Source organism: Hyla sarda, chromosome 7 (assembly GCF_029499605.1).
Source record: "Hyla sarda isolate aHylSar1 chromosome 7, aHylSar1.hap1, whole genome shotgun sequence".
Classification (NCBI taxonomy): Eukaryota; Metazoa; Chordata; class Amphibia; order Anura; family Hylidae; genus Hyla; species Hyla sarda.
The window spans coordinates 62,359,393-62,384,447 of NC_079195.1; the positions used below are offsets into that span (position 1 = coordinate 62,359,393).

Genomic DNA, 25,055 nt, shown 5'->3' on the forward strand with positions numbered 1-25,055 from the left:
TCAGTGGTGCTCAACGTATAAGGCAAGTCCTTACAAAATGCACGTGATAGAAGAAGGTAGAAACGGAGCAACTCACCACACCGACCCAGGTATTCTATGCAAGTGGTTCTTTATTCCAAAGCTTCAACCATGGAAGACAAGCAGGGGAGAGTGAGGACGGGACGCGGGGGTATCCTCTCGGTGACGGGACCGTTTGGCACCTGAGCACTTCGTCAGACCGGGATAGTGAGGTCACAGGAAGGGGAGGGCTTTAAAACAGGTAAATCCTTATGACGCTGCAAGTAAACTGCCGGTCATTGGTTCTTAACTTAGATACAAAAGTGTATAGTAAAACATGTTATATAAACATTAAAAGCAATTTCCTATTATGGGAATTAACAGCATTGTGTAGTTAACTACTATAGGAGTGCACCATATTCCTGTTTTTCATTAAGTCCTAGGGGACCGGCGGCATCCGTCCGGATGATCCACCTGGCTTCATTTCTTAGGAGTTGTTGGTGTCTGTTCACAACAATTATTTTTGCATTGTTTGCAGGAACCGCAAGCAAAATTGCCTAAGTTTAATGTGTTTTACAAAGGGGTTACTGGTGGTAAATAAATACTTAGCTTCTAATAAAGCGAGATAGATATTCGCAAAAGAATAGGAGATGGGCGTAACCATAATAATTGGTTAACAGATTCTCGCCCTGTAGGCAATTTTGCTTGCGGTTCCTGCAAACAATGCAAAAATAATTTAAAAGGTAACACAGTCAAGCTAGGTGGACATGACATTAAGTTGAAACAATTTTTCACCTGCAAGACAAATGATGTGGTCTATTGCCTAATTTGCGCATGTGGGCGATATTACGTGGGAAAGACTATTCGACCCCTCTATCATAGAGTAAGGGAACACCTAAAATCATTAACCACAGGAGTAGGGGCTCCCCGTCTTATCGCCCACATGCGCTCACACCATAGCAGTAACCCTGACGATATTAAATTTGCCGTAATAGAACGTGTAGAAAACGCCCCTAGAGGTGTGAACAGACACCAACAACTCCTAAGAAGTGAAGCCAGGTGGATCATCCGGACGAATGCCACCGGTCCCGTAGGACTTAATGAAAAACAGGAATATGGTGCATTCCTATAGTAGGTAACTACACAATACTGTAAATTCCCATAATAGGAAATTGCTTTTAATGTTTATATAACATGTCTTACTATACACTTTTGTATCTAAGTTAAGAACCAATGACCGGCAGTTTACCTGCAGCGTCATCAGGATTTACCTGTTTTAAAGCCCTCCCCTTCCTGTGACCTCACTATCCCGGTCTGACGAAGCGCTCAGGTGCCAAACGGTCCCGTCACCGAGAGGATACCCCCGCGTCCCGTCCTCACTCTCCCCTGCTTGTCTTCCATGGTTGAAGCTTTGGAATAAAGAACCACTTGCATAGAATACCTGGGTCGGTGTGGTGAGTTGCTCCGTTTCTACCTTCATCTATCACGTGTAATTTACAAATCGGTTTAACTTTCTGGAGCCAGTTGATAAAAAAAAATATATATATATATAAAGTTTTTTCCTGGAATACCCCTTTAATGATGATTTACTGTGAGATTTATTGAACATTCTTATTGTCGATCTTCCAAGAATACAATATTTGTAAATCTCCCGAAGCTTTATCTCAGGATGTGTTTGGCAGTTACAACTTCATTTGTTCATTGGCGGGTTAATTGTTTTTAGTTATTACTCATCTAATCTTCTGTGTACAGTGGTCCCTCAACATACGATGGTAATCCGTTCCAAATGAACCATCGTTTGTTGAAACCATCGCATGTTGAGTGATCCGTGCAATGTAAAGAATAGGAATTTGTACTCACCTGTCCCCGCCGCTCCGGATCCCTCACCGCTGCCCTGGTTCACCGCTGGTCCATCGCTGTCGCCGCGTCCCCGGGGTGTCCCCGATGCTCCGGAACGTCTCTGCTGCCCAGTTACATCGCTCTCACGTCACCGCCATCACGTCACTACGCACGCCGCTACTATTGGATGACGAGGCGGCGTGCGCGGCGATGTGATGACGATGATGAAGAGCGATGGACGGGATCCTGAAGAGGACGCTCCGGAGCCACGAGGACAGGTAAGAGACCATCACCGGAGCACACGGGGCACCGTAAATGGCTATCCGGCGGCAGCAGAAGCAGTCAGCGCTGCCGGATAGCCGTTTATGCGATGGTCCCGACATACAAAAGCATCGTATGTTGATGCTGCCTTCAACATGCGATGTCCTCTGAGAGGCCATCGTATGTTGAAATTATCGTAGGTCGGTGGGTCACTGTACAGTGCCGGAGTGAACAAGCAGAGCTGCAATGTAAAGCATGGGGGAGGGTTAAAGCATCTGTCAGTGATAAGAACAGAGATGGATTTCATATTCACACTCTCATAGGACAGTACAGCGGAGCTGCTGTCACTGATCACAGATGTTCTGACCTAAGGGGTCTTTTAGATCTGTGTCCCCTTTACTCTTCTTTTCCCTGCATAACACCCCTCTGGCCACTGTGAGAGGATGGCAGTGTGGCCGGCTGCAGTCTCTCTCAGATGACTAGGAGCAACAATATGCTGGGAAAAACTGTGTTGGGAACACAACGTTACACAAGTACAGTGGTCCCTCAAGTTACAATATTAATTGGTTCTGGTATGACCATTGTATGTTGAAACCATTGTATGTTGAGACCAGAACTCTATGGAAACCTGGTGATTGGTTCTAAAGCCCCAAAATGTCATCCAAAAATAGGAAAAAGTGCAGATTAAAGAAAAATAAGTAGATAACTAATATAGATAAAACAATTCCTTACATATAAAAGTAAGAAAGATCTGCTGGGAGCTGTAATCACTGTCTATGTCAGTGTTTGCCAAGCAGGGCACCTACAGTTGTTGCAAAACTACAACTCCCAGCATGTCCGGACAGCCAAAGGCTGTCCGGGCATGCTGGGAGTTGTAGTTTTGCAACAACTGTAGGTGCCCTGCTTGGCAAACACTGGTCTATGTAGAGGACAGGAGCTTCTTCAGGGTCCTGTACAGTACATGCAATGTCCTAAGAAAGTAATATGGAGCCGCCTTCACCTGGTGTCCAAAGGAGCAGGTAACCCTGGTACAGGTAAAGTGTACAGAACATGTAATACCTCTCCGTACTGTAGGGGGCGCTACCAGACATCAGTCAGTGCATACGCTTCAGTAATACAGGTGTTTTACCAGTAAATTGCCCATTCTGATTGGTCAGTTCTTCCGGCCATTGACAAGTTTCACAGATCTGGACTGTCTGTACATTGTATGTTGAGTCTGGTTTCAACTTACAATGGTCCAGAAAAGACCATTGTATGTTGAGGCCATTGTAAGTTGAGGGATCACTGTAGTTCACCCCCTAAATCTCACATCCAAGGGTTGTGGTCCTAGCAATATGCCATATAAATACAGGTCATGGACACCTGTCAAACGTTTTGGCCATGGCAACCCACTGTCCTGCTCTGCCATTGGTCAGAATCAGTTCTGACCAATGGCAGGGGATAGGAGGAGATCGCAGCACTGCGACCTCACTCCTAGCCCTCAGGATGATCGGGGCTGTCCCTGACAGCTCCGATCATCGCTATTTTCCGGGTGATCGGGTCACCAGAGACCCGATCAGCCCGGAATAGCAGAAAATCGCATGTCTGAATTGACATGCGATTTTCTGCGATCGCCGACATGGGGGGGTTCTCAGGACCCCCCTGGGCGATGTGCCGGGATGCCTGCTGAATGATTTCAGCAGGCATTCCAGTCCGGTCCCCAACTGGCTAGCGGCGGGGACCGGAATTCCCACGGGCGCATGCATACGCCCCACGTCCTTAAAGGGGTATTCCAGGCAAAAACTTTTTTTTTTATAGATCAACTGGCTCCGGAAAGTTAAACAGATTTGTAAATTACTTTTATTAAAAAAATCTTAATCCTTCCAATAGTTATTATCTTCTGAAGTTGAGTTGATGTTTTCTGTTTAACTGCTTTCTGATGACTCACGTCCCGGGAGCTGTCCAGCTCCTATGGAGATATTCTCCCATCATGCACAGCTCCCGGGACGTGACATCATCATTGAGCAGTTAGACAGAAAACTTAAGAAGCTAATAACTATTGGAAGGATTAAGATTTTTAATAGAAGTAATTTATAAATCTGTTTAACTTTTTGGAGCCAGTTGATATATAAAAAAAAGTTTTTGCCTGGAATACCCCTTTAAGGACTCGGAATGCAGGGCGTATGCATATGCCCGGCATCCTGAACAGGTTAAAATCTGTTCAGGAAGGGGTTAAACTGAAAAAGAAAAAAACACTGTCTCTTAGCTTCCTCAGTCAAGCTCCACTACCAGTATAACAGAGGTCAGCTCCCCTCTGTCTGGCACTTCCGGGGTCAATAACGTGACATCACACAACCACTCATCCAGTCAGAACCCGCAGTGATGTCTGCTGTAGTGGACATGGGACATCAGGTCTCCAAACCCGGAGGTGCAGTAGAGCTTAGTTATACCAGCGGGGGAGCTAGGAAGGATTTTTTTTATTTATTTATTTTATTTAAAGGGGTACTCCGGCCCTAAGACGTCTTATCCCCTATCCAAAGGATATTCACTGTGGACCCCTGCAATCTCTCATGCAGCACCCACCTGTCTCAGCTGCACGGAGCGACAATAGCTCCGTATCTAAAAACTCACGACCACGGGGCAGGAGAATCGTGACATCACGCTCCGCCCCCTCATTGCAAGTCTATGGGAGGGGGCGTGACGGCCATCACGCCCCCTCCCATAGGCTTGCATTGAGGGGGTGAACGGGGCATGGCCTCACAAGTGGCCGAGTCGTAATGTCACAATACTCCGGCCCCGTGGTTGTGAGTCTTCAGACACGGAGCTATCATCGCTCCGTGCAGCTGAGACAGGTGGGTGTCTGCATGAGAGATTTGCGGGGATCCCCAGCGGCGGGACCCCCGTGATAAAACCTCTTATACCCTATCCTTTGGATAGAGGATAAGATGTCTTAGGGCCGGAGTACCCCTTTAAATAACTAACCACCTCCCAGACCAGTTTTGAAAAGTTTCTTGCTGGACTACCCCTTTATATGATAGTTGGCTGGCCTCTCGGTTAAGTAAACATTTCTGTATCAATGGAGAGACATAAGCCGCTGCCCGACATTTCCTGTAGCAGCTCATGTTCTGTGTGAACAGAAAACCACCAACCTCTGTCCTTCTGTCCCCCAACATCTGCAGGAGAAGAGTCAGGTGACCTCTTCTATACCCTTATATCGTCATGCAATTCCCAGTGGGGTTGGCCATATTTCTTTTAAAGGACTGTGTTTCTGGTGTTTATTGATGACCTATCCCTTAACATGCAAAGCTAAACTTGGTATTGCAGCTGAATTGAATGGGACAGGCTGCAATGCTAGGTACTGATACTACCTTTTCACAAGCTCCGTACCCCCTTCAGTCAGCTGACGCCCATAGTCAGACTCTGTCCATTGAGAGTTCTATCCTATAATTATGGCCTATCCTATAGTTTGGTCAACAGTAAAATAAAACCTGTAACACCCCTCTTAATGAAGGGACTTGTATCACTTGCAATGAGACTCTTTTCCTTTTTCCTTCCATTCATTTCAATGGTTGTATTGGTCAATAGAAATTCTCCTTGACTTCTCCAAAGTATTATACGTGCGGACTGTAATCACCAGATGCCACTTGTTATACTGGCACTTTTCACAGGTACAGATGACTTGCCAGCCTGCTATTTCATCACCCTAAAAATACCCTCAGTCTTTACTGTCATATTTAACACCTTTCCCATCGTATTGCACTTCAGAGACCACTTGTGGGGACGCCGTCCTGACTCATTGATGTAAATATTAATTGCATCCAGGTTTAGATCTTACAGGAATTGTCCTGGGAACATCACAGGGAAATTAGCATGATAATCTTAGAATATCAAAAAGAATAGGAAAATACATTCTGGTAATAATCTTCTGGGATGTAACACTTAGGTTTTATTATAAGGAAGACTGATAGATTTTTAAATGTGTAAAATTGAAAATGTTATTTTTTTTTTTTTTTTTTTTTCTTATTTTGCAGGAACTTGAACAGCAGCTTGTGATAGAAACCAAAAATTACAGGAAAACTGTGAAGCTTTACCAGAATCTAATGGTGAAGGGGAAGAGGAATAAAGGTAAAGGACATCGTTGTGATAGGAACGTACAAGTTTACACCTTGTGGCTGAAAACCTTTCATCTGCCATCACTTGGACCTGATAGATCTTGGATTATCAGATATTCTGGATTATCAAACAGACAAGAAAATATGAGGAGAGAGGATGGCTTCAACAGGAACCCCGGTTCCACTGCAGTGAAACGTGTTGCAATCTGGGAAATAAACTACCCTTGCTTTTATCTTACCGTGGCTGCCTGTGTCCTGTGCCACTTGGAACCGGCGTTCCTGTTGAAGCTATCCTCTCTCCTACTACCTTTGAGCCGGGGGGCTGCGGACACTTTACATTGCTATGTGCTCACCATTGTTGTGTATGTGGGTACACAACCTTCATAGGTGAGCGGCTACATAGCGTTCCTTGTTTCATCCTTGTATCTCTTTTATTACACCACGGAGCGCTCCCATTCTTCTTTTTTTAAAGAAAATATATGAAACTGTTCTAGAGAACCTTCCAAAATCTTCTGTATGTGATCACAATAATGTGCGATCAACTGAAAATACGGCCAGAAATAAAATACGGCCATATTTTTTCTGTGTGAACATAACCTGACAGTGGTCACAGCATTTACAGTGACAGTTCCCTTAATGTGTTTGTTTGCATCCTTTCGTCCATGATGCACTATTTTTCCACTCTGTATTCATTCAATAGATGTTTCGTACAGACATATAAGTTTTGATGGGTTGGATCTGAGTGTCTAGGCCCCAACCAATCACTAACTGGAAGAAGTGTGCGCTTAACACGTTCTCTCTAGACTTCGTGTCACTTGACCCAGACTTACAGTAACACAGAGTGGAGAGAGAAGTGCTTGGCTTCCCGCTTCTCTCCCTGCTCGTTCTTATCTTTGGTAGTGGTCTGAGTGTTCAGATGTAGTCCATGCTAAAACAGATAAAAAGTAGAAAAGACAAGCGCTCTCCTAGTGAATTATCCAGGGGTAACCAGGCGAGCAAGTGTCTATTTAGACTTACCGGAATGTGTTGTGGTCAAAACACAACATCTGTACATGCTTGAAGTGTAAAGTAATGATGATCTGGTCAGCTGCCTAGGATCTGCCCGATCTCTTCCCAGGGTTCGGGAGTCTATACAATAGTAAAGACAAAGTATTCACTTATCCAATGTTAGTACGTTTATTATTAAAATTTTGGAGGAGTAAAGGTATAGGCACTTCACAACATGTTTCTGGTTCAGACTGAGCCCTTAATCAAGTATGTGCATGGGTACAAAATCAAGAAATGGGCAAGCATTTATACATTTAATTTACCTTGGGTCAAATTGTGACCAGGAAACGACTATTGCAGACCTAGTCCATGGACATGTCAAACACTCTTGAGTATGCTTTAATTAATTAATACATTCAATTTATATTATATATATATATATATATAATTTTATGTCATTCATTCATTAACTTAACCATTTATTTGTTTGTTTTCTCTAGGTTCTGATGTAAAAGAATTGTTACCCAAGCTTAAAGGTCATTTGGAAGAAATGAAATCGAAGGTGCAATTTCTTGAACTAGCAAAAAAATTACTTCAGGTAAGGCTCCTGGCAGAATTCTGGAGAAGACCTGGCAGTTCTCTGCACATGACTACTTTAGTAAATACATGATAAAACGTCCGACACAGTAGAATTGTGTGATACAACCGCAATGCTTCTGCATCTGTTATTATCAAGTTGCATAATGTAATTCTTCAGTTATTCCTCCTGGAAATGTATTAATTAATTGACAGTGATTGGCACTTGTTTCAGGATTGATCAGTTGCCCGTTTGGACCACATGAACGATCGCTAGTTAGTTTGTCCAGCCACCTCAAAATCATCATTATGGAAACTTCTGGTTCCGGCACGGGCATGTGAGGCACACGGAGTCAGAGCTCCTGAACCCCGGACCTCATATCGGCACCGTACCGGCTGTGAAATTGCCCACTCACTCAATCACTGAAACTGAAGAACGAAACGAGGTCCCGGGCTGCTCAGGGAGCGATGGAGTCCTGCAGTCTCCCCTGCACCAGCGTGGCTTCCTCTGTCACACGGCAGCCTCTTCCTCCCCCAGACCTGCGACAGGGATCACAGCACAGATCACACTGAGCGCTCCCCGGACTCAGCTGACCTCACGGGTGGAAGTGCTTTCAGGTACCGGCAGTGGATACGGGTGCCAGAGCTGCAACCCATCTCAATAAGGGGCGGCAGTTTAGAGATCGCTTCGGCCACAATACTACCTCATGGTGCATTAGGGGACCTCCACACCATACAATTAGTAGCCACAGTGCAGACGGAGCTACTCTGTAGTACATAAGTGGGGGTAAAGAGACCAGCTGAAGTTAACTGTGACCTCTGCACCGGTCTATCCCACCATCTAACCATGCTGCTGCTCACTTTTGTGCATCCCCCTCTTTTATCCAGCCAGCTCATCCAGGGGACTCCACATCTCTCAGGGAGCTACATCACTCACCCCTGTGTTCCCACAGCAGGGTTTGCCTATTGGGAGCTCTTCCCCTCAGTGCACTTTGTGTTTTCTGTCCTAGCAGTAATGGAGAGATACCTGGCTAAGGGGTCCCTCAGATGCAGCTCTCCATCAGTATCACCCTCTGCACCTCCTACAAGCACTGCTACAACCGAAGCTTCTGTTACCTGCTTTGTACCCTCACAAGCAGACCGATGCCAACCTGTGGCTATGGAAGTTTAACGGTCAGCCGCTATGCACCCCTGCAGAGGGTGCCCCATTTTTACCTACTCTCCCGCTGAATCCTCTCCCGGACGGTTTTCTGGATATCTTCTCCCATGGATCTTCAAACACTGGCGGCAGCTTAGGTCAAGCTGATCACCCCTACTATCCAGCTCACTATGGAAAACAGCATGCATTCTATGCTAACACAGATTCACTCAGAGATGAGGCAGAACAAAGAATTATCGCCCGTGATGATGAAAATAGTACCCTTGCAAACATGCTTTGCCAGACCGAAACCGACCTTTGCTATGTTAGTGAGAAGCTGTAAGATCTAGAAAACCATTCCCGCCAGAACAATCTCCGTCTGGTGGGGGTCAGTGAATCTTTACTCCCCTCTCATTTACAAAACTTTTGCGAAAGAGACATGCCCAAAGCTCTGGGGCTTCAACACAAATGCAGAGTAGAAAGGGCGCATTGCTTGGGTAGACCTCTTACTAACACCTCTTCATCCTCTCAGGCTAATGTCTCCCACCTGAGACAGGTTATCCTGAAATTGCTGGACTACAACGACAAAGTGGAGATCCTTAGGGCTTACCGCAAAAATACAACACCGCTCACTTTTCATAACAGGAAGCTGTTGATCTTCCAGGACTTCTCCCCTGATGTAGCCAAACGAAGGAGAGCATATGGCAAAGTTTGTACCGAACTGTTTCGAGCAAAACATTGTTTTCAACTCCAATATACGGCTACTCTGAAGGTGTTTCATCCGGACAGCTCCTTTTCTTCCTACAAGACACCATCTGACTCGGAGGCCGCACTTCTTGATCTTTTAAGGGACCTTGCTCATCACCCCCGCTCACGCTCTCCTTCGCCTCGCTCTCAATCTCCACAGAGCCAGGGTATTCCCTCCTACCTTCCTTCAAGACGCAGGAGCAGTCGTACGAGATCTCTGAGTGACACACAGAAACACTGACAGTTGTCTGGAAGGCGTAGCAGGAGTAGGATCAGCATCCTCCTCTTCAGACTGAGTATCCTCCTGCTTGATTATTGTTTTTCTTGTCCTGGAGTTTGCATCTAGGGGATAAGATTGTCTAATCAGAATGCTTGAGAAGGTTACAAATATGCATTGTCTCTAGGAGTGATAGATGATGTTTCTTGCAGGGTCATCACCTCACAATTCTGTTACCGTAGAGGGTCTCTTAGCAAGGGGTCCAAGGTTTGGTTCTAGCCAGTTAGTTCTTCTGTTTGCAACATTGATGCATGGGAGGTCCGGGGATGGGGTTCTGACTCGCCACATGCCCGAAAAAAGTGAAGTCTCATACCCACACAACGGCCACCCTGCTTCCACCTCGGGTATTGGTCTGTTCTGGGCCTTTTATGCTTTTATGTTTTCTTTCATGTTTTCTATAATGTTCATTCTATTGTTCTCACTGTTTTGGTCTCCTTTCGCCCTCCCTGTCCCCTGTACCCTTCCCGTTGCCCATGATTTTTTTTTTTTTGTATCTCTTGTGTATGTGGCTTCCTTTGTCGGCCCCTCCTCTTGATTCTACTCTCCATTCCTGTTCTGGTCTATTCTAGCCCCCTACCATTGCTCATCCACTGTTCACCCTCGTGTACTTCCTCTTCCTTTAGTCCGTGGCGGACTATTTTTCTGTTATGTGTAAAATTATAACATGGAAGAAGTGCGTGAAAGTTCTTTGTTTTCTTAAAAGTCTCCGACCAGACATTGTCCTCTTCCAGAAAACACATCTGGCGGAACAAGACTTTCAGAAGATGCAGAAATTATGGGTGGGCAAGGTGTTGGGTAGCTCAGCAGTAGATGGCAGATCTGGAGTAATAACTTTAATACATAAATCCTTTTCACATCGCATCCTTTCCCATGAATAGGACATGGAGGGCCATATGTCCCATGTACAACTAGTTCACAATGGTAATGCGTATCACATCTTCAATGTTTATGTGCCGAATGGCAATAATGTTTCTTTTTTTCATTCTCTAGCAAACACGGTGAACGGCACCGCTGGGCCGCTAACGATCCTAGGAGCTGATCTAAACTCTGTAGTTGACCCATTGGTGGACCGTAAGCGGTCATCCCAGTCATGTGTTGCTCCGCATCATAGTGACAAGGTTCCCCCCCCCCCCTTTCTGGTACAGACAGGGTTACTTGACTCTTGGCGACACCTGCACCCAGAGGGATGCGAGTACACACTTCTCACATGTCCATGATTCCCGTTCCTGCATTGATTATCTCCTGGTTAGCCCCCTACTGTGCTTCCGCTTAGGGGTGGTGGATATCTGGGATTTGACCATTTTGGAGCACGCACCAGTTGCTCTGGAGTTCTGCCATCGTGCCCCAAGGGTACAGACTAATTATGGTGATTTCTGTCTTATCTTACAAAGGATGAATCCTTTTTGAGTATTCTAAAGGGTTGGTGGCTGGAGTTCCAGACTGATAATGCATCAAACATTGACAACCCATTCTTTTACTGGGAAACAGCTAAGGTTATGCTCCGAGGCAACATTCTGTCCTATAGTAACACTGTCAAGCGGAAAACTCTGGAGGGCCATGCAACAGCAACAACTTCCCCACACCTGCTCATAAATTACAGTGGCAGGAAGTGAAGTCCTCGTATGAGCTTTGGCTAGATAGGAGGGAGGATATATATCGGTCCCAATTTGAGGCCGATTTGTTTTTAGATATGGTAATAAAGTGGGTCGTTTGTTGGCTAGGGTGGCGGAAGGGACCTTAGCGCCTGCACATGTTCTAGCTTTACGCGATCCGAAGGGGCAAGTGACTTATGAACCTCATTCCATCAATGCTGTCTTGGGCTTCTATTACGCTGCTCTATATTTTTCCCCCTCTGCCTCCAACTACTGATGGGCAGAGATTTCTGGAGGGTGTATATTTGCCGACATTATCGGAGGATCAGCGTCAGGAGCTCAATGCAGATGTGACAGCTGAGGAAGTAGCAGCAGTTATTCTCCCTTGCCAATGGGAAAGGGCCGGGACCAGATGGTTATCCTGGCTAATTTTATAAGCCTCTTTTGGAGCAGGTTGTCCCCCCCCCCCCCCCCCCTTAACGGCATGTCCCCCCCCTGTATTTCTGCCCACCCTTTTTGGCAATCACCAGGTGGGCTTTGTGAAGACCCGCTCGGCAATCGCGAACATTAGGAGAGTCCTGGCAGCGATGGATAGTGCTCAGAGCCAGACCCAGGCGGATCCCCACCATGCCTTGCTTATTCTTGATGCTAAAAAAGCATTTGATAACGTCCGATGGGATTGGGCAGACCTGGTTCTGAGAAAGTTATTGATAACAGGTCGATTTAGCTCTTTTATAGCGGTATTGTATGATGGCCTCCAAGCTAGGTTGCATACACCAGGTATCTTGTCTCTATTTGGCGATCAAGCCTCTGGCCCGATATCTGCTCTCTACTGATACATATCTTGGTATAAGGGTGGGCACACAGGTTATCAAGCTATCGATGTTTGCAGATGATATCCTCCTTCACGGGGTTCACGGGATACAAAATTAATGCTGCTAAAAGTATGCTGGGTAGACCTCTCCTAGCTGGCTTTCAGGTGCGCATGCACTGGGGGTGACGGTGGCTCCATTTTTCATCACTTATCTGGGCATTCGCATAGGAAAGACCCCAGACACGCTCTTTTCCCTTAACTATCTGGATGAACTGAAATGCTGGGAGTCCCTACCATTATCTTTTCTGGGAAGGTGCCACCTTGTTAAGATGGTTAGTTTCCCCCGCCTCCTATACCCTTTACAGATGCTCCCGCTTTTACTTAAACATGCTGATATTAAACGCCTCAATGTGGCCTTCCAACGTTTTCTGTGGCAGGGCAAGCGCCCACGTATTGCTTTGCAAAAACTTATGCTCTGTCGTGCGGAGGGGGGGTAAACTTCATGAATGTTAGGGGCTATAATTTAGCGTGCCTTTTCCTTCATGTACATAGCAATTGAAGCTGTGCTTGCGTCTCCTTGGTCTCTGCCGGCGTTGCTCCACACCGCCTATGCAAAGCTTCCAGCGGAGATTAAACACTCGACACTCCTTCGGGATCAGATAGTCATGTGGAAGGAGGTGCGAAAGGTTTTTGGCCTCCCGTTTCTCTTGTCCAAGAGGATCCCCTTACTTGACCATCCAGAGTTTCCACAGGGTAAATCCTCCTCTTTGTTGCGCCTGTGGATCGCCAGAGGGGTTACAACAGTAGGGAGACTTATACATGACACTGACCATAGATGACTCACACCAGGGGAGATGCTCCAAATTTTTGACCTTCCCCCTACCCACGCACTTTATGCTAACCAAATTCACGCTTTCTGTTCTACCAGATTAAGTGATCTATCAAGGGAGGTGCCAGTACATGTTTTAGATGGTATTATTGGAGATGACCCCCACAGATCATCGGGGTGGACAGGGATTGAATTTACTAGTCTGTGTTTTGGACATACTGCCTTTGTTTGTTTGTTCTGTTACCCATTTATCTTTGTATTTTTGTTTTATTTTATTTTGTTTATTGAAAAATGTTTAATAAAAATATATAAAAAAATTTATGGGCTGCACATCACCCATTTACACAGGGCGGTGTGCAGCTGATCTCTAGCCCTTCTACACTGACTGACTCTCTAGGAATGCTTATTCACTTGATAACTGACTCGTGTAAAAAGGGCCTTTAGTCTAAGAACCTGACTAGTCCCTGCTTACTAACACCGTCCAACCAGTGCTGACATAGGGACTATTGAGGACCACATCCTATTAACTAGGGGAATAGTTACATCCATTTGTTATGTGTGTCCCGCACTTCGATCTTGCTCCAGCGCAGAGAGACGCAGGCCACGCGGCAAACATACCATTCCCAGCTAAATTCTGTGCACAAATAGAAAACGGCTCATGCATGGAACTTCGTAGAGCATAGTTCACTTTGCCATGGGAATTGTACCGTCCAGCATGACCTGCGTCTCCCCACACTGGAACTAAAGATCATGCAGGATCGGTATGAAAGTATGGGACATACATTTTAATTTTATATGGCACAATGAGTTCTGTTGCTCTTTAATTCCTGAGCAGTATAAGGAATTCTGCACTACTTACTGCAGATCCCAGCTTTTTCATCTATTGTTCTCACTTGCCAGAGGTATCCGTACAAATACTCTCCAAGCATACAATGTTTGGATTGTTAGAAAGTTTCATAGATTTTCTATGAATAAGTAAACCATTTTTGCAGAGCAAAGTGAAAACAATTGGGTACATGTGAGTGATTCTGCCACTACAGGACCCGAGTGCTAAAACTTCTGACAGCATATTACATGTCGGAAGTTTGTAAAAATAATTGTTTCCCTTTAAAGGGGTACTCTGCCCCTAGACATCTGATTCCCTATCCAAAGGACCCCCGTGATCTCCGGGCTGACACCGCAGCATTCTGAACATGGAACCCTGGGGCTTCCATGCAGGGCTGTGGAGTCGGTAGATAAATGTTCCGACTCCGACTGTATTAATATGCGAATGTATTTATAAACACAGTTGAATCCAAGAAGCTGTTCCACCAAGTTCTTCTAAGCTCTTCTAGCAGAGAGAGGTAGTTGAGCAGAAGCTGCTGCCTTCTCCTTTTTGTGTGCTGATCTGCTGCTGAAGATAGGGCAGTGGGAGGATCCAGGAAGGGCATTTATTATAAAACATGATTTCCCTAGTAGAATCCCATAGTCATGTTTAAAGTTTAAGCTAACAATCAGAGTTTACAAGTTTTTATAGATAAAATCGCGATGCCCCGATCAGCTACCCGGAGAGAAGAAGGTCCCTACCTTCTTCCGTCGGCGTCCCGGCTCTGATTGATTGCTCCATGCCTGAGTTACAGGCTGGAGCAATCAACCGCCGATTACACAGCTTGTTGCCATGCAACGGCAAGGCAACATTCCGTGTATGCAATCAGCCATTGCAAGCTCATAGGTCCCTATAGGAGCTATGAGCTCGCAAAAAAAAGTGTTAAAAAATAAAAATTAAAAAAATAAAAAAAAAAAAGTTAACCCTTTCAAGTATTCCCTTCTGAATTAAAAGTTGAAATCACCCGGCTTTTCCTTGTAACAAAATAAAACCGTGTAGATAAAAATAAACATATGCGGTATCACCGCGTGCGGAAATGTACGAATTATAAAAATATACTGCTTTTAAAACCGCACGTTCAATGGCGTACGCGCAAAAAAATTACAAAGTCCAAAATAGCGCATTTTTGATCACTTTTTATACCACAGAAAAATTAATAAAAGTGATCAAAAAGTCTGATTAGAACAAAATGGTACCGCTAAAAACTTCAGATCACGGCGCAAAAAATTTGCCCTCATAGCGCCCTGAACACAGAAAAATAAAAAAGTTATAGGGCTCAGAAAATGACAATTTTAAACGTATAAATTTTCCTGCATGTATTAATGATTTTTTTCTGAAGTAATACAAAATCAAACCTATATAAGTAGGGAATCATTTTAACGGTATGGACCTACAGAATAAAGATAATGTGTAATTTTTACCGAAAAATGTACTGCGTAGAAACGGAAGCCCACAAAATTTACAAAATGGCATTTTTTTCTTCAAGTTTGTCGCACAATGAATTTTTTTTCCGTTTCACCGTGGATTTTTCGGTAAAATGACTGATGTCACTGTAAAGTAGAATTGGTGGCGCAAAAAATAAGCCATAATACAGATTTTTAGGTGCAAAATTGAAAGGGTTATGATTTTTTAAAGGCAAGGAAGAAAAAACGAAAATGCAAAAACATGAAATCGCTCAGTCCTTAAGGGGTTTAGTGCTGAAATTGATAATTGTTCGTGTCTATAGGATTAAGTGTAGGAAAATACTGTTCTACATTTGCAGTGATTGAATAATTTAACCACTAGTTATATTCACTTTCCTTGTAGGTTTCTTACGCTGAACAGTGCGGACTGGAGTCACGGGACCTCCCTACAGTTGCTAACCTTGCTAGTCTTACGTCTCTGAACTCCACTGAAAACGATGTCTTTCTTCTCATGTATAATGAAAAAGGTCACAAGCGAGACAATACATCAAAGAACCTCCAAGCCGGGACCCCTCTTGGGTTGCTGGTTCACCTCTACTCCAGGTACCGTGTAATACCTACTGTGTAATCCATAATAATATGGAGATTGTGTAGCATTATGTAGCATCGATCCTGCTGGAAGTCATCATTCAAAGAGATGAAGAGTGAGTCAGAGATCAAACGGCATGGATGAATTTGAAGCCCATTTCATTTATTTTACGCTTTTTGTTGGTTTTAGAGAGAGAAAAAGATATATAGAAGTCTTGGTTTTGCCATCTGAAATGAATAGATCTTGGCAGTAAAATATGGATTGTGCTCCTGAGCCTTTATTCTATGCTGTTGGGGTGTGTTTGTATCTTTTACTTGTCATGTTGGCACGCTGTCTTTGAAAGCAATGGCTGTATGCCTCAGAAAAACACAAGGTACAAACATACATTCATATGAAAAACAGAAGGAAACCATGTCATCATTTTTTTTTTTTATAGGACATCCGACAAATATAATATTCATCCAATAGTATATAAAGATAAAGGTAATGTAGTTGAACTAAAATACTTTAGAAGAATTTAAAGAGTTAAAGGAGAAATTCAGTGCAAACCTTTTAACTTCCCCTGTGCCCGGGCTGCAAAAACTAAAGAAACAAACTCTTTAACTCACCTTCTTACATTCCCCCCTGTTGAGCCAGTATTGGCGTCCCGTTCCAACAGTGCTGCTTGGCTCCCTGCTTCTTAGGCTTGGAATGTCACATTGCGGTCAGCCTATCTCTGGCCGCAGTGATGTCCCGCCTCGGCCGGTGATGGGCTGAGCGTCATGTAAGAAGCTCGGGCCCTGCCTTCTCCCTGCTTCCCGGGCTCCTTACTTGACAGTGCGCTCATCACCGGCCGAGGCGGGACATCACTGCGGCCGTTTCGAGCCTAAGAAGCACAGAGCTGAACAGCACCATAGGAACGGGATACCAATATCGGCGCAACAGGGAAACTTAGGAAGGTGAGTTAAAGTTTTCTTTTTTTTTTTTTTTTTTTTTTTTTTTTTTTTAAGTTTTTGCAGCCCGGGCACAGGGAAAGTTAAAAGTTTTGTGCCGCATTTCTTCTTTAAAGCTAATTATATTTGCAAGTAAGTAGCCCCTAAATGTATTATGCCTCAAAGTGTTAATGTTGTTTAAATAAAAAAAAATTGACGTGTGATAGAGCCATGTGAAAAATTTTGATTTGTCAGGGTCTGGGTTCTAAGACCCCTACGATCATTGTAATGAGCATGGAGAATCAGAGCTAATAACTTGTCCAGGCTCCTAGAGATCAATGGGGGTCTCAGCACCCAGGCCTTGACCAATCAAAACTTTCAACATGCCTCTATTACATATCAATTATTATATATTTTTTTTTTAAATCTACTGCGTAGAGGAAAATAACTCTGCATATTCTCCTATGAGCAGACCCACAGGGCTACCCGGCAGCAACCCTGTGTGAAGAGTAAGGTTTGGAGGCGGGCTGTGCCCGCTTCCAAACTTTACTGCACACACAGGGCTGCTGTGGGTAGCCCTGTTTTTCTTCTCATAGGAGAATATGCATCTGGTTTCACATGACGTTACCCCTAAAGAACTAAATTAGCATCAAAGGCGACCTAAGAACACAAGATGCTAAAAGAACCTCGAAATTTCATCATGGGATCTAAGTAGCTGTCTCCCATACTGATGCCAGAGTGCATCTGCAAGAAGCCGCGCAGGACCGATCTATGGGAGATGCCACTAGGAAACATTTCACGGAAAATTATCAGTGCTTTACACCTGTAAACAAATATAGTCACAATTTTATTCTTTTTCTCACTGAAAAAGTAAAAAAAAAAAATCTCCAGATCTAGGGCTTGCACAAAAATTTGTGACTTTTTTTATGCTAGTTCTGTTGTCAGGCATTCATAAATCTCCACCCTTCCGGTTTAGATAGAAATGATTACACTGAGTTGTCTATTAGAACATATGGGCACCATGTAAGGGAAGCCTCCCCACATGGTACCATAGCAGGGAGCTGGCACATTCCCGCAACACATAAATGTCTATTCATTTGAGTAGAGGGCATGCAATGTTCCATTTCTCCTGCAGTGGCCGTCACTGGTGTGATATTTGTAACTGACCAAAGTAACAGCTGATCACGAGGTCGACATCTTTTTAAATCAACTGGTGCCAAAAAGTTAAACAGATTTGTAAATCACTTCTATTAAAAAATCTTTACCCTTCCAGTACATTTTAGCAGCTGTATGCTACAGAGGAAATTCTTTACTTTTTTAATTTCTTATTTGTCTTGTCCACAGTGCTCTCTGCTGACACCTCTATCCAGGAACTGTCCAGAGCAGCATAGGTTTGCTATGGGGATTTTCTCCTGCTCTGGGCAGTTGCTGATACGGGCATCAGGTGTCAGCAGAGAGCACTGTGGACAAGACAGAAAAGAAATTCAAAAAGAAAATAATTTCCTCTGTAGCATACAGCTGCTAAAAAGTACTGGAAGGGTAAAGATTTTTTTTTATGAAAGTCATTTACAAATCTGTATAACTTTCTGGCACCAGTTGATTTAAAAAAAAAAATGTCCCCTGGAGTACCCCTTTAAGCCAATAATAATAACTCCAAAATGTCTAGCACAATGTGCCCTGGGCAGGTGAGGCAAGAGTTGTACCAGAAGACATAATCTATCATTTAACCCTAAAGAACAAGGTGGTGTAAATGTTATGGCTTTACTTTATCCCATCTGGGTCAAGGCAGCTCACCATCACAGAATCTACTATGCATTCTACATTGGATACATTGGAGAAGTGGAAGTTAAGCCTATAGGAGACTTTACAACACTGTTTTTTTTTTTTTTTTTTTTTTTTTTTTATTCTTTTTAAATATAGACAGAATATTCCATCACAGGACTCTAATATAGCTAGTTTTTAGATAATAGGTGTCCATCACTTCAGTCCTGACCACAATCCTCTCCTGTTATTTAAAATATATATATTTTTTGCATATGATACAGCAGGTAAAATAAATAAATTTGTAATTTACTCCCTGTAAAAAAAAAAATAAAAAAAAATGTCACTTTCATGGTCTTATAAATCTGGCCACTAGGGATCTCCCTTCTGGTCCAGACCACATTCCATCTGCTCAAAAGCACAGACTTTTGGTCTCCTGCTGGACTGGCAGGAGATTAAACTAAGGAAGTGCAGTCTGGCCTTAGGCAATGAATAGCACTCACTCTTCCTGCTCATCTCTGTTTCATACACAGGCAGAGAGCGAGTGCTATTCACTGCCTATGGCCAGATCGCACGTCCTGAGTTTGGTCTTCTGCCAGGAGACCAAAGTCTGTGCGTTTGAGCAAATGGAATGTGGTCTGGACAAGAAGGGAGACCCCCCTAATGGCCAGATATATAAGGTCATGAAAGTGACATGAAAACATTTTTTTTTAACAGGAAGTAAAATACACATCTTTTTTTTATTTTACCTGCTGTATCATATGCAAAAAAAAAAACACACCCCCGTCATTAACACCCCCGTCATCATCACCCTGTCATCATCACCCCCCCTTCATCATCACTGCCTGTCCATCCCTTCAGTGGTCTTCAGCCTGCGGACCTCCAGATGTTGCAAAACTTCTACTCCCAGCATGCCCGGACATCCATCGGCTGTCCAGGCATGCTGGGAGTTGTAGTTTTGAAACATCTGGAGGTCCGCAGGTTGAAGACCACTGCGGCCTTCGTCATCATCCAGACCCCCCTTTAGTTTTCTACTCTCCTCCCCTCGGTGGGAAGGAAGGGTGAGCTGGTCCGGGCCAGCTATGCTGCAGGGACCGTCCGGTGGGGAGGGTTAGTCGTTGCGGGCTGTCCATTTTCAACAGAAGGCCCTCTTCTCCGCTCCGGCCCCGGACTAGTGGCGTTGCCTTGACGATGCACAGGGACGTCCCTGAGATAGTGGTATTTATTACCCTTTGGCTATTACAACAGCTGTTAAAAATTTAGTCTAAAATATAGGATAGACTCCCATGCTATTTCATACTCTATGTATTGTGGTATACTGATGCATATCATCCCTATAAAGTCCAAAGTGACGCTCCAGACATATGTGTTTTTACCATTCTTTTTTCCTTTTCTAGAAATGCAGTTGTGGATGGCTATGTTCAGCAGTTCTTCTACGCCTTCCGATACTTCTGTTCCCAGGAAGATCTCCTCCAGTTCCTTGTTGACAGGATTAACAACGCATTGCCAAGGTTTTTAACCCATATGTTTTAATAATATATAACTAAAATGTGTACTCTCATGTTTGAGAAAAGAAAGAGAAAAGCCGAAAGCGGCGCCTTGCATATTACCCTTTAAATATGGAACCCACAGGTCATATAGGTGGGTGCTCACCAGATAATATTAAAATAAGCGCATTTCACCCCGTATTTGGGGTACTCACTTATGTCCACAGAGCTGCTGTGCCAGGAGGTCCCAGGAAACAAGCATGTGCTTGTCCAGAAGAGTATATCCAGGTGCAGGCAAAAAGACCTTTGATGTCCTGGCGCTTTCTAAATGATAAAAATAATAAGTGTGGATGACGTGTTTCGAGGGTGGCTCCCCTCTTCCTCAGATCATGTGTGTATGGTGTCACAGTGCGATTTTTATGTGTAAAATGGTGCCAAACATAGAAAAGGGGGCGTGGCCCAGATGTGGGAAGTCACAGCTGTACCAGGTAACAGGGTGGTCACAATAGTAGGTTTCATTTTTTTCAGACTAAATAAAGGTGATGTAATGTGCAGGTAACAGTTTTAATGTAAGGAATTGGAGTTACTGGTGGGATTATAAGGGATGTGCGCATGTGCTAGCAGTTACTGGGGACACGTTCGTGAGAGCTCCGATCACTGGGCCTGCTGCGAGCCAATGGGGGACCAGCAGGACTACAGAATGAGTTGCGCAATGCGCTGATGTGGGTGTTGCTAAGGACGAGTAGTTAAGGGCGTCCGGTCACGTGGGGTCTGAAGGACCAATAGGGGTAGGGGGCGTGTGAGAACACGTCACAGTGTAAACAAATGATCGCAATGGAAAGCGATGTAGCGGACAGACGGCTGTCAAAGCCTGAAGTGCTATGCAGCTTAAGTTATGAATGTATAGGAGAGAGTGTACATCTTTAGAATGGCGGAAATATAGGTATGTATGGGAATCTATGAATGGTGAATGACTGGAATAGCAGGATTGCAAGGGTATAAGTCTAAGTATTCCTATAGGGGTCTCAATATTTAGTGTATGCAGCAGAAATGGCATATTTCCGGAATACAATGCCATATAGTTTTAAAAGGGTTATAAAAGGGGACTGCAGAGGGGTACTGGAAGCGTAATGGGAGAAATGAGTGGTATGGAAGGAACAGAGAGGAAAGGAAGATGGGAGTAGGGTGGATATTTGAGTGTTTTACACATATATATTAACATATAAAGTAACATATAAAGATATAAGCATAGAATGCATGAACATAAAAAATGTATCATAAAAAGTCCCAGTGCGATCTTAAAAAATATATTGGGGATCAAAAGGAAGTCCATATAAGTATAATATATGAAATTATAGATACAATATATAAATAAATATCCATAAAAATCTCCTTAAGAAGGCTTTAAAACAGCTAAAATCCTGTATAAAGTTTTAAAAATTACATTCAATCATTTCATTTAATATTGGTACCAACGTTTGAAGCTTGTAGATCCAAAAATTTTCCCGTTTTCGTAGTGTATTAAATCTTTTGGTATCATTTCGATGGGGACCAGGCGTATGCATCCAAAATCCTGATTGTGGTGCTGAGTAAGGTGTCTTGATACGCTATGTAATAAAAAGCCATTGGATGTGTTGCACTGATGCTTGTTAATACGTTCTCTCAGACATCTGGTTGTTCTGCCCACATATTGAAGGCCACAGGGGCATTCAAGTAAATAGATAATGTATTGTGATGAACAGTTAATAAAATACTTGATCTGGAACGTTTCCCCTGTATTTTTGGATGAGACGTTCTTGCTTTTGTATACAATATTTGTGCAGCATTTACATCTGGGGAGGGAACATTTATATAATCCAAATATAGATAGGAACGTGCTTCCATCATTTTTGGAGGATCGAAGTCTGCTTGGAGCAATAATGTTTCGCAGAGTTCTCCCTCTCCGAAATGTTACACATGGTTTGGGGGGGAGGACTTTGTGTAGGAAGGGATCTCTGAAGAATATTCCTGAGCTTGCGAATAATTTCTTTAATCAGCCTATTTTCTTTAACTACGCGTCCTTAGCAACACCCACGTCGGCGCATTGCGCGACTCATTCTGTAGTCCTGCTGGTCCCCCATTGACTCGCAGCAGGCCCCATGATGGGAGCTCTCACGAACGTGTCCCCAGTAACTGCTATCACATGCGCACTGCGCATATCCCTTATAATCCCGCCAGCAACTCCAATTCCTTACATTAAAACTGCTACCTGCACACTATATCACCTTTATTTAGTCTGAAGAAATGCATATTCATCTAACCCTGTTTATTTTAACCTACTATTGTGACCACCCTGTTAACTGGTACAGCTGTGACTTCCAAGATCTGGGCCATGCCCCCTTTTCTTTATTTGGCGGCCATTTTACACATAAAAATGACACTGACACCATACACACATGATCTGAGGAAGAGGGAGCCCCCCTCGAAACACGTCATCCACACTTTTATTATTTTTATAATTTAGAAATAAAGTTTTGTTTGAAGTCTATTATTAGCCTTCCTTCTCTAATTCTGATGACCAAACGGGCAGCGCCAGGACATCAAAGGTCTCTTTGCCTGCACCTGGATATACTCTCATGTTTGGATGGAATATATACCATTGTGTCACCTTCAAGGGAAAACTGTCCATACACCATCCATATTTGTATTTTAAAGAGTACCTGTCATCAAACCATATTTTCTAAACTAACTCAAATTATATTCCCTAACTTCTCTTAACACCCCTCCTGACCTTAAAAATGTTTTTCTCTGAGCTTTACAAAGATCTGTATCATACGTTTCCCCTTGCTCACATTGTGTGAGCTCCCGGAAGGAAAAAGTGGGCGTTCCCCAGCAGGCGCAATGTCACTGAAGCCTGCAAGAGCTGTGCCTGGCCATGCCCTGCACGCACTTCCTGAGTTTGGTCTCCTGCCAGACCAGGAGGAGACCAAACTAACTGACTTGCTGCAGGGAACAGAACAGAGCCACCTAGTGGCCGTTTTTTCAATCACATTAGAAACATATAAAAGTTGAGAATTTTAACAGAAAGTAAATAGCAAAGTGTCTCATAATTACATAAGGAACAATATATTAAAAGTTTGATTTGCTGACAGTTGCTCTTGGATACCTTTTGTCGTGAAAGAAAATCGGATTTTACCCGTGTTAGTGGCTGCTTGCACTTCGCTTGAGTCTGTAATCTTTACTTTCCTTGATACAGTTTGCAGCCTGTTCCTTGGTTCAGATTCTTCTCAGTTCTTTCATATATGCTGGATGTGAGGTCTGTGTGTTCAGGAGTCTACAGTTTGCTGTGGCTGTTCTGCTTTGTCTGTACACTTGTCATGTTATTCTCCCCTGTAATCTGCCTTGTAGCTGCTCTCCTTCTATCTACAGCCTGAGTGCATTGCCATCCATGTATGTATTACCAAGTCTCCACACTCCTTGTGTGTACAACCTTCTCTCCCTCACAGCTTCCATCTCCATAGCTGCTCCTACACATGTGGTAGCTGCCAGCTCACATCTAGCTCTCCTGTTTCTTCCATACACACAAATGTTTGGCTATGCCAAGTCTACAAGTATACAGTGATATAGCTGCCATATTCTTCTGGTGGCAGCTTATTTCCCTGAGAAAAAAAGGGTTGGGTAGTTGGAATCCAACTTTCCTGTCCTTCTCTCCCTCAGCATCATCTGCCAGGGGAGAACCAGTAGATGGACAACAAATGGTTTTTTTAGGAAAGATCTTCTGTAAACGGTGTAGAGGGGAAGAACATTCTGGTGTCATTGATCATGTATTGTGTGTGGTCAGTGTAAACAACTGGAACAGCCAATGTGGACTTAAAGGGGTAGGGGATAAGATGTCTGATTGCGGGGGTCTCATCACTGGGGACCTTCGATCTCTGCTTCGGCACCTCAGACATGCAGTGCATGGGGCGACTTCGCTCTGTGCCGGATGACTGGCGATGCCGGGCAGAGGCTTGTGACGTCACGGCCACGCCCCCTCAATGCAAGTCTATGGGAGGGGTCGTGACGGCCGTCACGCCCCCTCCCATAGACTTGCATTGAGGTGGTGTGGCCGTGACGTCACGAGCCTCCGACACGGCACCCGATGCTCTAAACGAACACCGGGTACAGCAGGGAGATTGCGGGGGTCCCCAGCGGCAGGACCCCCGCAATCAGAAATCGCGATAAGATGTCTAGGGGCGGAGTACCCCTTTAAATGTATATGGTCAAGTCTGCAAAATGATTTTTCATCAGACGATGGTTTGCTCAACTCTTCATCCATCAACCTACATGCTCATTTTGTTTATAAAATGCTGCAGATTTCTCCACTTTAATGTCAGTGTGTAAAAAAAAAAAAAAACATTGTAGAATCTGCAGCTCAGTTAACGGCAAAATCCACATGTGTCATGTACTGATGTTGTGGTGGAATCGCTGCTGATTTACATTGACAGCTACAGCAGAGACAAAATAAATGGACATGGTTATCAGGGCGTTGGGAAAATGATTGAAAGGTTACTACTTAAAACATCAAGAACTGTAGTTATTCCATATTCTATTAATTGTACTTATTCCATACAATAAAAAAAAAAAATCAGCATTTTGCAAAGATTTCAGAGAAATCACATTGTGTGTATTGGCCCTGGCAGCAGTTGGAGCTTTGTTTCTCCGATTTCTCCCCTGCAAAGTCTTCAGTCGCCACAAGAGGGAGCTCACTGGTTCATATACTCAGTAATTGCACAATATGTTCTAAGGTCCTATTGGAGCTCTGTATCAATAAAACAGCTCTGAAAACAGACCGAAAAAAGAACATAATAATAAAAGCTAAATTCTTACAGTTTATCCAGCGCAGTTAATGTATACCATATTACAGTTTAGT

The 25,055-nt window shown here is 43.9% G+C and overlaps 1 protein-coding gene across 3 annotated transcripts in view; it reads left to right on the forward strand.

Moving 5' to 3' along the window:
• Nucleotides 1-25,055, forward strand: part of KNDC1 (kinase non-catalytic C-lobe domain containing 1) — a 141,568-nt gene that overhangs the window by 84,691 nt on the left and 31,822 nt on the right. For all 3 annotated transcript variants that reach the window (XM_056529503.1, XM_056529504.1, XM_056529505.1), the window contains exons 18-21: nucleotides 6,108-6,201; nucleotides 7,676-7,773; nucleotides 15,820-16,019; nucleotides 20,075-20,188. In XM_056529503.1, coding sequence (XP_056385478.1) covers nucleotides 6,108-6,201; nucleotides 7,676-7,773; nucleotides 15,820-16,019; nucleotides 20,075-20,188 — 506 coding nt within the window. The remainder of the gene's footprint in view (nucleotides 1-6,107; nucleotides 6,202-7,675; nucleotides 7,774-15,819; nucleotides 16,020-20,074; nucleotides 20,189-25,055) is intronic.